Source organism: Rousettus aegyptiacus, unplaced genomic scaffold (genome assembly GCF_014176215.1).
Source record: "Rousettus aegyptiacus isolate mRouAeg1 unplaced genomic scaffold, mRouAeg1.p scaffold_m13_p_10, whole genome shotgun sequence".
NCBI lineage: Eukaryota > Metazoa > Chordata > Mammalia > Chiroptera > Pteropodidae > Rousettus > Rousettus aegyptiacus.
This window is the reverse complement of record NW_023416285.1, coordinates 34,931,220-34,944,182: the sequence shown is the minus strand read 5'-3', so window position 1 is coordinate 34,944,182 and position 12,963 is coordinate 34,931,220. Positions and strand designations below refer to the sequence as shown.

General features: G+C 32.2%; 1 protein-coding gene across 2 annotated transcripts in view; it reads right to left on the bottom strand.

Moving 5' to 3' along the window:
• Positions 1 to 12,963, bottom strand: part of UNC5C (unc-5 netrin receptor C) — a 326,765-nt gene that overhangs the window by 130,856 nt on the left and 182,946 nt on the right. For both annotated transcript variants that reach the window (XM_016144337.2, XM_016144338.2), the window contains exon 2: positions 3,053 to 3,274. In XM_016144337.2, coding sequence (XP_015999823.2) covers positions 3,053 to 3,274 — 222 coding nt within the window. The remainder of the gene's footprint in view (positions 1 to 3,052; positions 3,275 to 12,963) is intronic.

Genomic DNA, 12,963 nt, shown 5'->3' with positions numbered 1-12,963 from the left:
TGGTTTTACTGTTCTGGATATTCAAATTTAATAAAGCTTTTTTATAAGGCTTCTCAATTTTGTCTTCATTGAAAAGGTTTTGCCCACCACTGAAACCAACCAACTGGCCAATAAATTGACAAAATTTTCCCCTTAATGATGATGGTGATAATGATGATGATGACATTAAAACCCTAAAACCTAGAATTTATTTTATTCTAAGGAATAAGATAGAATCCAAGCTTTATTTATATTTTACTTTCCAACTACCTATCTTATGAGTTGAAAAATCATCTTTATCACATTGTAAAATGCATTAGGTGTTTGAGTATTTCCTGGTCTCTTTTTAAATTTATTCATCTGTATATTTTATCCTCTGCTAAGATTCTTTTGCTTTATAATATATTTATATACAGCTGGATTTCCCTTATTTCACTACTACTTTGGAATTCTCTCAGCTGATTTTGCAAATTATTTTTTTAAATTTTTAAAATTTTATTTATTTATATTACAAATTATGTTTATGTAATGTTGGTGACCATATAGATTCATTTATAAACAGCAAACATTTAAAAATATTCTTTTTTCTATCTAAGAATAAAATATGTCATTCCATGTATTTGAGTCATTATAGTTCTTGTCTCTGAGTAAAATTAAATTTTTAAAAATGTTTTTCTAAAATTCTGCAAGTTTTCATGTTAATTTTATAACTACATATTTTCTTTTAGATTATCTTTTTAAATAATATCTTTTATTCCATTATAATTTGAATTGGCTATCTGTATTGAGAAAGGTTGATGGGTTATGTAAATCTTTTATCAGCTACTTTTCTGTACTCTTGATGTTTTTTCAAATTTTTCCTTTGAAGCTACATGTGTTTGAGAGATACAAAAATCATGCTATTTGTCAAACATGATCATTTTCCATTTTGTTTGCAATTTTTGTATCTTCTAATTATTATTATTATTTTTGCGTAACTGCACTGGTTAGTATGCTAAGAACATACCAAATAACATTGCTATCTGTGGATATCTTTGCCTTTTTCCTAACTTGTAAAGCTGCTTTCTTGTAAAGTTTTGGATGAAAATGAAAGTCAACAAAAAACATTCCTCGTCAGTCGCACATCTTAGGAGAACTGTGTAAGTATAGGAGCTGCCAAATCTTCCATTAGCCTCATGTATCCCATTCTGAATTTGAATGAAAACACAGCATATATTTTCATTTACAGTTGCTTTAAAGAGTATTTTTAAACATCAGTATATGGAATATTGATTAATTTAATATGAAATAATAGTGCAATGTTTTATAGAAAGAAAATCTCTCTATATATAAAATCAACATAACATGAAGCTGTCATAGATGCTCAATATCAGAGCAGTTTTGTTTTTATTTCTCATCTTCATATATAGACATTTTCATTAATTTAGTAAAAATGAGCCTAAATATGTTTGTGACCCTCATTTTAGCTTTTATGATTTCTTTTTCCTCTTACCATTAAAACTTGTGCATTTAAAATCTTTACAGATGAATGAGCTAAAACAAATAAAATTCAATTCCCTCGAGATTTTGGGGACATCTGGTGGAATTATCTTCTGAATAATTAGCCCAAGAGGTGGGACAATTCCCTGAAGTCAGCTACCGCACAGCAGGATACTTAGTCATTGCTATGGTCAGCAGCTTACATGCAGTGAGCATGTTGATTCGCAAATTGACAAGTAGGTAGAGGTGCCATCTAATTTTCTCAGACCATTTGTGTGATATAAGTATATGCCTCACAGGCTTTTCAAAAAGATATTTCTTCTTAGTCCTCTCACTGTCTTTTTCATTTTTTTTAGGTCCCATCACCTCAATATGCTCATTATGTTGTTAGAGACATTGAACATAGGTCTCCCTCAAGTGCTGGTCTCTGTTCACTCTTAGTTAATCTTACGTTTGGATACAAATATCAATTAATTCCAATTTGAATTGCGAAAACATATCAATTTTGTTGTAGAAATACTAATGAAGGACAATGAAGATATTTTAATGCTTTTGCTTTTGTCACATATGTCACTATTTAGCTTGGGAATATTGATTGGTGGAGTCCTAATATTTAAAATATATGTCTAAATATTATAAAATCATAAATCAAGAAGGGATCTGAAAGGTCAAGTTGTTATTTCTCCCACTGGAAAGCAAAAACACTTAAGCCACTGTAGAAAGATACATTTCTTTCCAATTTAAAACAACTCTAGGAGATTCCACAACTATCTTAAGTTACTCACCATGGAGAAAATAATTGTTATAAATAAACTTTCCTTTATAGCCAATCTGAATTCTGCAGGTTATTAAAATCTACTTTGTTCTCTCTATGTCTTTAGTAATACCAATAAGGACGATACTATATCAGGATTTACTAAATAAAATTAGGAATTTAACCATGGCAAGAGTAAAAATACTCTGATCAAGACCCACCCAGATGATGGCTACACTCACTATCTCTCTTCCTGAATCCCACACTATCACTATTCTCAATCATCCTTGCTTTAACTTTAGCTAGGTTAGGTCATTGAGATTCATCTTTAGATGTAAGTTAAGAATACAGTATACTTTGAATCTACAATGTTTACAAATCGTTTTTAAAAACTAAGGGGAAATTATGTGTGTGTATTAACATTGGAGAGTCATGTAAACAAACACAACTTATCCTTAGTTGAACACATTCCCCAGTCCTGGGATATTTAGACCTGACCTGACACCAGATTTGATACAGAAGTGTAATTCATGAGCATCTTTTACTAGCGCATTTAGGATTAATTCAGTCTATTCATTCTCATTATTTATCTTCTTAAGCATGAATAATGTTTTAATTTTATGTAATCCAACAGAAATCAAGTCAAGATTTATTCGTTATATTTTACTTTGCAGTGCCTAGAATGAGATCACCAAATCGTAACCAAACCAATTCAAAACATTTGACAGATAATAACAACTCCACTTTCATTTTCAAAAATTAAATGAATAGCATGACAACATCCTAAAGTAGTCAATAAGTACATCCTAAATAGCGGTCCGAATGCAACAGTAAACTCACCAGAAGTTTCATCTACTCTCTCATCTACTATGTGGTCCTTCTGATGAACCCATTCACTATTACACTTGAAGTAGATCTGGGTGGCAGGGCTGGCTTTACAATACAGGTTCACAGGCTTATTCTTCACAATATAAGCTTCTTCAGGCTCAATAAGGAAATGTGGCAGAGGCTCAGGTGGATCAGATGGAAAGGTTTCTGGCAGTTCATGAAAAAAGTCATCATCTGGTAAAACAAGAAAAAGGGGAAAATGTTCAAAACATGGTAGCCACTTGCCTTTTACTTGCAACTCATTTAAAAATATTGCCTCATAAATGATCTAATTAAGCCATTTGAGTGCCTGTTATGCACTAGGCAGTATGTTAAGTCTATTGACTTGTTCTTCAATTAAGGACTGAGCTTATTATTCTCATTTTCATGAATGGCAAAACTGAACATCAGGGAGGAGAACTATCTTGCCCTGAGCACGGAGGGAGTATATAGTAGAACTGCAATCAGAATCTAGATTTGTCTCCCTCAAAAACTGTGATATTCCCAATATAGTAATACACCTCCCACTACACAGTGTTACCCTTGAGACTGACAAAAGCAAATGCAACTTCATTAGAAAAATATGTTTGAAAAGTTTAAAGTTCATAGGTAAATCTTAAATTCTTTGCAAAGAACTGAGAAGGAATAAACATGAATTAAGGATCAAATCTTTCATTATTTTTAAAAACGCCACTGCAAAAAATACTCATTCATTCAACCAAAAATATTTATTGAGTTCAAAATTATGCTAAGTACTTAAAATACAGATGATAATATCAAATCAGCCAACAGTAGAGTTACAGTAGAGCCTAGAATCTAACAATCTTACTATTTTGTCTTATTTTGAAACTATACCTCAAATGTCATATATTTTATATGAGTAGTCAAAACAATTCTCATTAGAATATTATTATTATCAAGAAAAACAATGGTCTAATTTTTTTTATATCACTGCAAATTCCTAAATGTATTATTCCCACCCTATTGCTTCAACACCAGTGAATAAACAAAACTTAAAAACCACTCAAGATATTTGCACACTTTGAGATGTTTTTCTTTAACTTGGGTTCTGCATGATTACAAATTTTTTTAAGTAAGAAAGAATAAAAGTGCCTTTTCAAAAATCTTATTATCTTATTTCACAAAAGTCAAGGTAAAAAGTTTTCCAATATGCTACAAATAAGTTAAGCCTATTAATTCTCTTCCATGAGGGACAGATGAGAATAAAACTATTATTATTTCCCGAGGTTAATTTAGCACTCTAGTCTGATATGTAAAATAAAAACTCTGAGGTCAAAATGAAAAGTTTTCACAAGTTATATATATTCAGTAGCAAATATAGGATACAGTATTGGCAGCTAAAGACTGGTTGCTCAAATGTTACCTTGAAACTCATTGTATTACTCGTTTAGTTGTTACTTTGTTTTGGGAGACAACCATCGGTTATGTGGATATTTGTTCACTAAGAAAACTGGCCTGCGACTTTTTTTCATGTAGGTTATGGGATAGCAGTCAAATAGTAGTGACATCTGGTGCCGACCTGTTTTGCAATAAAAATTGGCTTCACTTGCATCACAGAGAAAACTGGTGTTTAAAGTCGCTCCACAATTATTCATTCTTGACACTGGGAGGTAAATGATGTTTCCTGTAGCTTTCTTTCTTTCTCACTTTATTTCCTTAATTTGCTTTCTTTAAGTAGTGCATTGTTTCTGGTTTTTCTTTTGTTGAACATCAAGGACCCAAACTGCGGTTTGGTAAGGACAACCTTGTTTCCATCAATCGAAGCTTCATCAACATGCAAGAACACTCAAAACTGCTTCAAAGAACCTAGTTCAGAAAGGCAAAGGTGTGGGGAACAGGTATTGACAGACCCATCAGCACCACGCTGTAGTCTTGAGGGCATTATTCAATTTTTTTCTGTTTTTTTTTTTTTCTTCCGAAGCACTTACTGTTGTTATATGTAATGATAAACTTTGCTGCTAATCAATAAAGCTCTGCAAATATCAAACTCGAATTCTGTAAAATGTTAACTATTGTTTTTAATTATTACTCATGAAGGCAGTGGATCAATTAGACATTATTATTATTATTACTATTATTTACTACTGGTGTATACTCATATACACCAAGAACTTGTGTATGTCTTTCATAATATATTTATTTAGGTATGCAAAATATAAAAAGCCTTTCTTTCATCAAGATTGATTTATAAGCTGAGATTTGTTCCTTTAGAAGGAAAGATGATTGCAAGACATCAGTTGATTGTATACTATCTTACTTTATTTAATAATGTAGCAAAAGTATTTATATATTCACATCCTACAGAAAGATAGAGAGGCACTAAAAATTGATTACCCTGCCATATATCTCTTTCTTCTGATTATTTTGTTGTAAACTACTGAGAAGACTAATGGAAGTTGAGAAAATCACGTATATGTTTTCAAGTTAAAAGGGGCTCCATTAAGTATTGGGAAATAGTAATGATTTAATAATATATTTTAAAAATGTATGGACGAACTAATTTTGTATTTCTTTGGGGTTTTAAGACAAGAGAGTCACTACAAACAAAGAATAAGAGGTTGATGTCTTGGTTTGAGGCTTCATAACCTTGATTTTTCAAGACATTTGTTAAATAACATTTAATATGCAAATTATTAAGGAATTATTTCTATCATATTAAATGTTTTTATTGCATGGTAAATCCAGTGTTTCTTTTACATGTCTTTCTAGTTTCTGTATGAACCCTATCTCTTAAATTTTATCTAGAGAGATGCCTTAACTAACCACAGCATATTAGTTTATTAATATTTCTTATAATATACATATAGTATTTTTTAACTCTATGCCCTAGATGAATTCACATTAGGCAATATGGCATATCGTTTCTAGTACATAATTGATGTGTTAGGAATCACACTTATGAGGATAATTGTAAAGGCCTTATGTCAGTAAGATATGTGTAGTGGGACAGATATGACAGAATGCCATGAACTGATTATCAGTGGGCTCATGAGCTATCGTGAAATTCCTCCCTTATCTATTTACAACGATTGACCTAGGTATCATGCCTAACCATGGACATCTACCCAGATAACAGCACCCTGACCAACAAGGTAAGCATACTAAGAAAACACTTTCTTTACTCTTTACAAAACTGGTGTTAGCATTAATTTTCAAATATAGTGGTAGCTCATAATTGTCTTTTTATGAAATTTCATCCTGATTTCTTTTCTAGAGTAAGTTTTGAATCAAACAATCCAGCCAATTCTCTTCAACCAAAAGTGTAAAGGAAAACTGAGTATTTAAATATCCAGCATGGTTACATCTATATGTATTAACAAGGAAAAGATGATCATCTCCAAATATCATGAGTGTTTAGCAAGGAACAAAAGGATCATGCAGAAATACCTCTTCATAAACATTTCATTACTCTACAGCAGGCATTTGCCTCCCACACATATGTGGAGGAATCTACTTTTCAGTTTTTGCAACCAGTTTTATGCAACTAGGCCTAATTTTCAAAAGCTTTCAAAAGATATATAACCAATATTCAACACTAAAATGAATGCTCTTTGAAGTCAGAGAGTATGTCATTTTCATTTTTATTTGCCATGTTTAGCATAGTGCCAGTCACATTATAGGAGGTCAATACTAATGGCAAATTTGATCATTCCTTAAAGATTCAAAAGGTATTTTCGGGTTTAGAGGGCCTTGAGTTCAATTAAGGTGTAATAACAATAGTAAGATCCACAAACTGGACTGGCTACAACATTTGTGTGTCCCAGTGTAGAATGAAAATCTGAGGATCCTTGTTTGATGACGTATTAAGAATTCTGGGATGGTGACAGCAGAGAATTAAACCAAGTGCAGGTCCTGTGTGACAGGACAAGTCACACACCCATGAATCTGGCCCTGTTTACAAATATCAGTTAACTGAGCATTCTACTTCATGTATAGTCTGAGAAATGAAATTTCATCTTTATTAGTGGATATTCATTTTGGAACTTATTTGATATTTCCCCACTTCTTATGATGATTAGATATTTTCTAGAAGACATAGCTTTTCAAACAATGAAACTGAGGCTCCAATCAATTCTCTACGCAAGTGTGTTTGCAATCGTGTGTGACTAAAAGGGTATGATTTTATCTGTTCATGATTTTCCCTTTGGCTGCAACACCAATGCCCATCCATGGGCCTGATACACAACAGGTAAATCTCTGCCACACTGAGGTTAAGCTCTGCCAGGGTACTAAGGGACGTTTTAACACAGGAGATAATAAGTTTAGAGATTCTACCTTGAGCTGGTAGACCGATTACTAAGATCAGTTCCTAGCATGCAATTCATTTTACCATACAAATAAAACAACTTTCTGATACAAGATAAAATAATAATTTAACTGTTTAGCAGGGAGATCATTGAGTGCATCTTCTCACCACTTTGTTTCTTAATAAAAATACCTAAAGAGCCTCCTGAAGTCTTCAGGGTGATGATAGGAACTCAATTTGTGAACAACTTCAGACTGTGAACTTATTTTGGGAAGAAGTATGCCATATTTATTCTAAATTGTTATGTATTGTATAAAGGCACATCCAGATGCTGATATTGGCAAAATGATTGATTAACTACATTGCTAAACAAGTTTCCTACATGAAGTTCAATCAAATAAACAAAGTAAAATTTCCAGAGTTGGTTTTGTTTTGTACATAGAATTCAGTATTAACTGTAAGCTATAATAGCCTTTTTGATTTAGATATACCATTAATGTTCATTTTACACTCCTCTAACTCTTGACTTAATTTTCTACTTTCTACCATTACTCAATAACGATGTTGCCATTTTTATCGAGACATCAAGTAAATCTCTATTTCCTTTTCTGTTATCTCATATAGATTTGTTTTTTCATTTATATACAAGAAGAGAAAGCTTTGTGCCATGTATTATTTTTATAGACTTTCATTCCACCTAATTCTTGACAGGAAAATATTGTGCTATACACATCAATCTAGAAAGCTTTAGGTTGCTGGTTTTATTGCTATATATCAAGCTTTAATTTTCATCAACTTAATACATAAGTTTCCATATTTCTGAATCATAAGACTTAAACTATTATTGCTTATATCATAAAATATAGGATTATTATCTCTTTGTCTGAGACCTGAAGCGTATTCTTCTGAAATGGAATTTACTTCCAAATGATTCAAGAGCAATTTAAAATGAATGACTGCAAAGCTAATTTTATCTGCATTTGGCTGCCCATCCATCAGAGAGATAATTCATGATATATTACAACAAAAGGCAGCTGGAATTAACTATTTGAATGAGACTCTGGCGTATGTTTAATATTTTGATTAAAATATCCTTCGGAAGACAAAGACTATGGTCTGTATTTCAGGCAACATATTAATGGATTCATCACTTAAATTTAAGTAGCTGAATATATAATGCCTTAAATATATCGTGCAATTTGAAGAAACTGAATGAGTTTTAACTCCAAAAGAAAAAATAAAAACTTTACTACTTTTAAAGATGCACTTTCCAATTCATGCCCATATATTATTAATAGTGACATGAAGTCAACATGCTATTCGACATGTGCTTACCTGTGAAACAGAAGCACCAACTTCTGCTTCAATTTGAGCCTTTATGATCTCTGACTTTTACTAATATAGAATCCTCCTACATGTTTTCCTGCCTACAGCCTCTACTTCTGCCATGGAGTCTCTATTATGCTCTTAGAAAACTTTTGGAAAAATACATTACTTCCTTCTTTAAATAATGTAATAAATACAATGTACAGCAAAATGGTAAGTTTCTTTTGCTTATCGGATTAGCTAAAAAATACTGAATGATTGATGAGGGGTTGAGAAAATGTACATTTTCATCACTGGCTACAATGTAAATTAGCATCATTGTAGAGAAAATTTAACAATATAAATCAAAATTCAATCTCTTCATACCTCCAAATAGGTTATCCCACTTCTTAGAATCAATGTTACAGACATAATGGGATATATGTACATACATGCACACACTTACACACACAAAGATGTTCACTGCAGCACTGTTTATTAAAAAATAAATGCTATATTACAATAAGAGGCAGCTGGAATTAACTCTTTGAATAAGACCAAGAACAACTGAAAATCAACTGAGAAATGGTTAGATAATTACTTATCATACATTCTTCCAAGAAAAGCCTGTTTCACTGATAAAAATAAGGAAGCAGATTTGTATGTGTAACACTAGATGGGCATCCATTATTTACTTAGCAAATAAAATAAGTTTTTAGCCAGTCTGTACAGAAATATGCCACTTTTTGTTAAAAAGAAAGAAGGAATGAAAGAAGTGTGTGTGTGTGCGTGCATGTGTGTGTGTGTGTGTGTGAATGGCTACATCAATCAATCATAGGTGTAAGGTAAAGCTTCGAAGTCAACGGACAAAAATATTAACAGTTATTACTTCTAGGGATAGAATCGAGAGCTTTAGGAGAAACTTTACCTTCTATTTGAAGTAGGATTTTAAAATGCTAGATTGTAGATGTATATATAAGTATTTTTAATATGGTTTCTGAGTTTTTATTTAAATTAATATAATTAAATAATCCCACATGCAACTATTGCTTCAGTCTAGAATAACCACTACATGTTTCTTCACTAAATTAAACCTCCCAAATTAATTATACTGATTCCATAAAGCCTAATGTGATGTCTCCATTAAAACTTGTGTTTATAGACCATATTATTTGTAGCTAATATAGCATTTATTTCATTCTGCCTCATTTCATCTCATTTTCCTCTTATTTTTAATTGTCCTAATTTTCTCACCATTTTGACCTTTGACTTTGAACTAAAATAGCTTAATATATTTCTCACATTTTCAAAAACAAAATATTTGTTGATTGCCTTCTACATGGTAGGACTGTCTTCACTGTTGTAGTTGAAACTGCACTTTCTCAATGAAGCCCTTTTACTTATAAAAAGAAATAAAATAATAGATGTTAAATTTATGATACTCTAAATTTATAATAAAACTTGACCATTATTCTGGAATGTTTTTAATTCATTACTACTCATCTTTCACTTTAAAATGGTTACTTTTAAGGTGTCAGAAAGGGTTTGCTAATATGTGTAGGGACTTACATAGTGAACTAAGGAAAAGTTTTATCATTATCTTACTCTCTATTAATGGCTAGAGCTACAAATCTTGTATAATTATTACAAACTTCAAGAATCTGAAGACTAAAACAAGATTATTCAGAAGAAAATTATAAAAGTTAAACAATTACCAATAGATAAATAAGACAACATTAACCTTGGGTTGACCCTTACTCATTAATTAAAAGAATGATTTATAATTTAAAGGAATCTAATAAAGATATGCAAACTCAACATTATAACATATTCACACGACACAAATTGACATCTTTTTTGGAAAACCTTCTGTGATTATCAGTTTTATGTGTCAACTTGACCAGAAATACATTCCCCAGTTATTCAATTCAACATTAGTTTAGAGGCTGCTGTGAAGGCATTTCGTGGGTGTGATTAAGTCCATGATTAGTTACTTTTAGTAAGAGAGGTTGTCCTAGATAATTTGTGTTTGCCTGTTTCCGTCAATTGAAAGGCCTTATTAAGAGCTGAGGCTTCCCTTAGCAACACCTAGATCAGTTTCGAGTATATAATTGAGGACTATAGTCTAGCCACATTGACACATAAAAGTAGCCATCATACTTTGCACAACTTCATTGCCACCCTGTTTCATAAGTCTTGCTAATGTTTCACATATCGAATACCCCTTCCTCTAAAAACTTCCCTCTTCCAAATCCTGAACATAAGCTCCAGCTATCATCTTTCCTTTCTCTCAAATCTTCTTGTTTATATTTCTTTTCCACTAGGAGGGAAGTTTAGAGCACTAGAAAGAATATTTATCTTATTCATTTCTGCATAACTGATATTCAGTCCAGTGTTGGGCCTGGTTTTAGTTTTTGTTTGTTTGTTTGTTTGGTTGGTTTTTTTCACCTTGTTCCACTTAAATTGCTGTCTTGAAAAAAGTTCTATAGGATAGGATAGAAACATGCAGGAATTACTGTATCATGAGAAGAAGTCTTTGCACAAAATACAACAGAAATATACATATTTAGAAGGTGGTGTTTAGTGTTTATAAGTACAGATCCAGTTCTCACATTTAAAAAATTACAACTATTTTCTATGCAAATGTTAATGCCATATATTTTAAAGTGTACATACCCTTCGACTAAATATATTCCCTTGCTAGATAATAAAAGTTGTATTTAAAGCATATTATGAATGGAAAATAATATGATACATCTGATTACAGTGCCTCTTCAACCTCTTGGCCTCATTTGACACTTGATTTCATTGCTTTACTTCCTCCTTTTTGAAACCTCCTCTCTCTTGGGGACTGCTCATAATCACTCGATTGCTTTTCAACCCACCTTTTCGACCTTTCCCTTTCTTCTTTGGGGCTTGAATACAATCACATACCTATCAAGATTCTCTCTTTTAGTTTCTCCCTTGGGCATCTCGTCCATAAAACTAGCTTCAATGATCAGATCATGTCAGATGCATAACCTTTCACTCAGCTCTTATAAGGCCTTTCAATTGATGGAAACAGGCAAACACAAATTATCTAGGATAACCTCTCTTACTAATCATGGATTTAATCATATCAACAAAATACCTTCACAGCAGTCTCTAGACTAATGTTGAATTGAATAACTGGGGAATGTATTCCTGGCCAAGCTGACACACAAAACTGACCACACCTCTGCTTCTTAAAATCCTCAGTGTCTTTGCCTTGACCAAGAATGAAATAACTTCACCAGGCCAACAAAGATCCACCAGATCTGATTGCTGGTGGCCTCTAAGTCTCGTTTTCCATCCCTCTTACCTTTCTTCGTCATTTTTAAGACAGCCAGTATTTGTATCTTTGAAGATATCAAACTCAGTCTTACCCTAAGGCATTTGTACTTGCTCTTCATTTCTCTAAGAAAGACCTTGCCTCTCTTCTTTGCCATTTAGGATTCAACTTAAGATGTCTTCTGGACTAGGAGAGATCTTAACCACCCAATCTCAATTTCTTGATGTTTCTCTCCAAAAACATGTCATTCATTCTATTTGATTTCTTCTTATCATCTATTGCTATCTCAAACTAGTTTGTATAGTAAGTTAGTTGCTCATTTTTCCCCTCCCACAAAACTCTAAGCTTTATGGGACTGAAAAATTTATCTATTTTGTTCAACACTCTAAGCTCAGCATAAATATCTAGTGACTGTATCTTTGCTCTAAAACCAGCTTCTCCTTTCACTCAACTCTTTATTTCTGACTGTATAATATCATGTTCACAGTCAAAAGCTTGAAGCCCTATCTCCCCATCAGGTTGAGTCCATCTACATATGTAGTATATATCATTTCTTCTTTGTCTCCTTCATCATCAGCCCTTATTCTCCCTTTCATCATCAGAACTCAAATTGAGGTCTTTACCATTTTCATTTGGATTTTTGCAAGTCTTGTTACTAATTTGCCTTGATCCTGCTTTCCTCTGTTAATTCCATCTATACCACATCACTATATTAACATTTCTAAGTAGAAAGTGGAATCATAACAGCTTCTGCTGGAAACATTCATTATTCAACAGAACATGACCTCAAATTTATTTAATTTTCAGCTTATTTACTATCACTCCACTAAAGCAAATCTTGTCATTCTGTGTTTCATAAACAGCTTTAAAATATTTTTCCTCCTTTTTTTATATTTGCTCTGCACATAATGCCTAATTTCCTATTGAGTTTTCAATGTTTATCTCAATACTACTGAAAAATCTATTCTTAACCCACCCAGAGAAAACCATTCCTTGATGTTC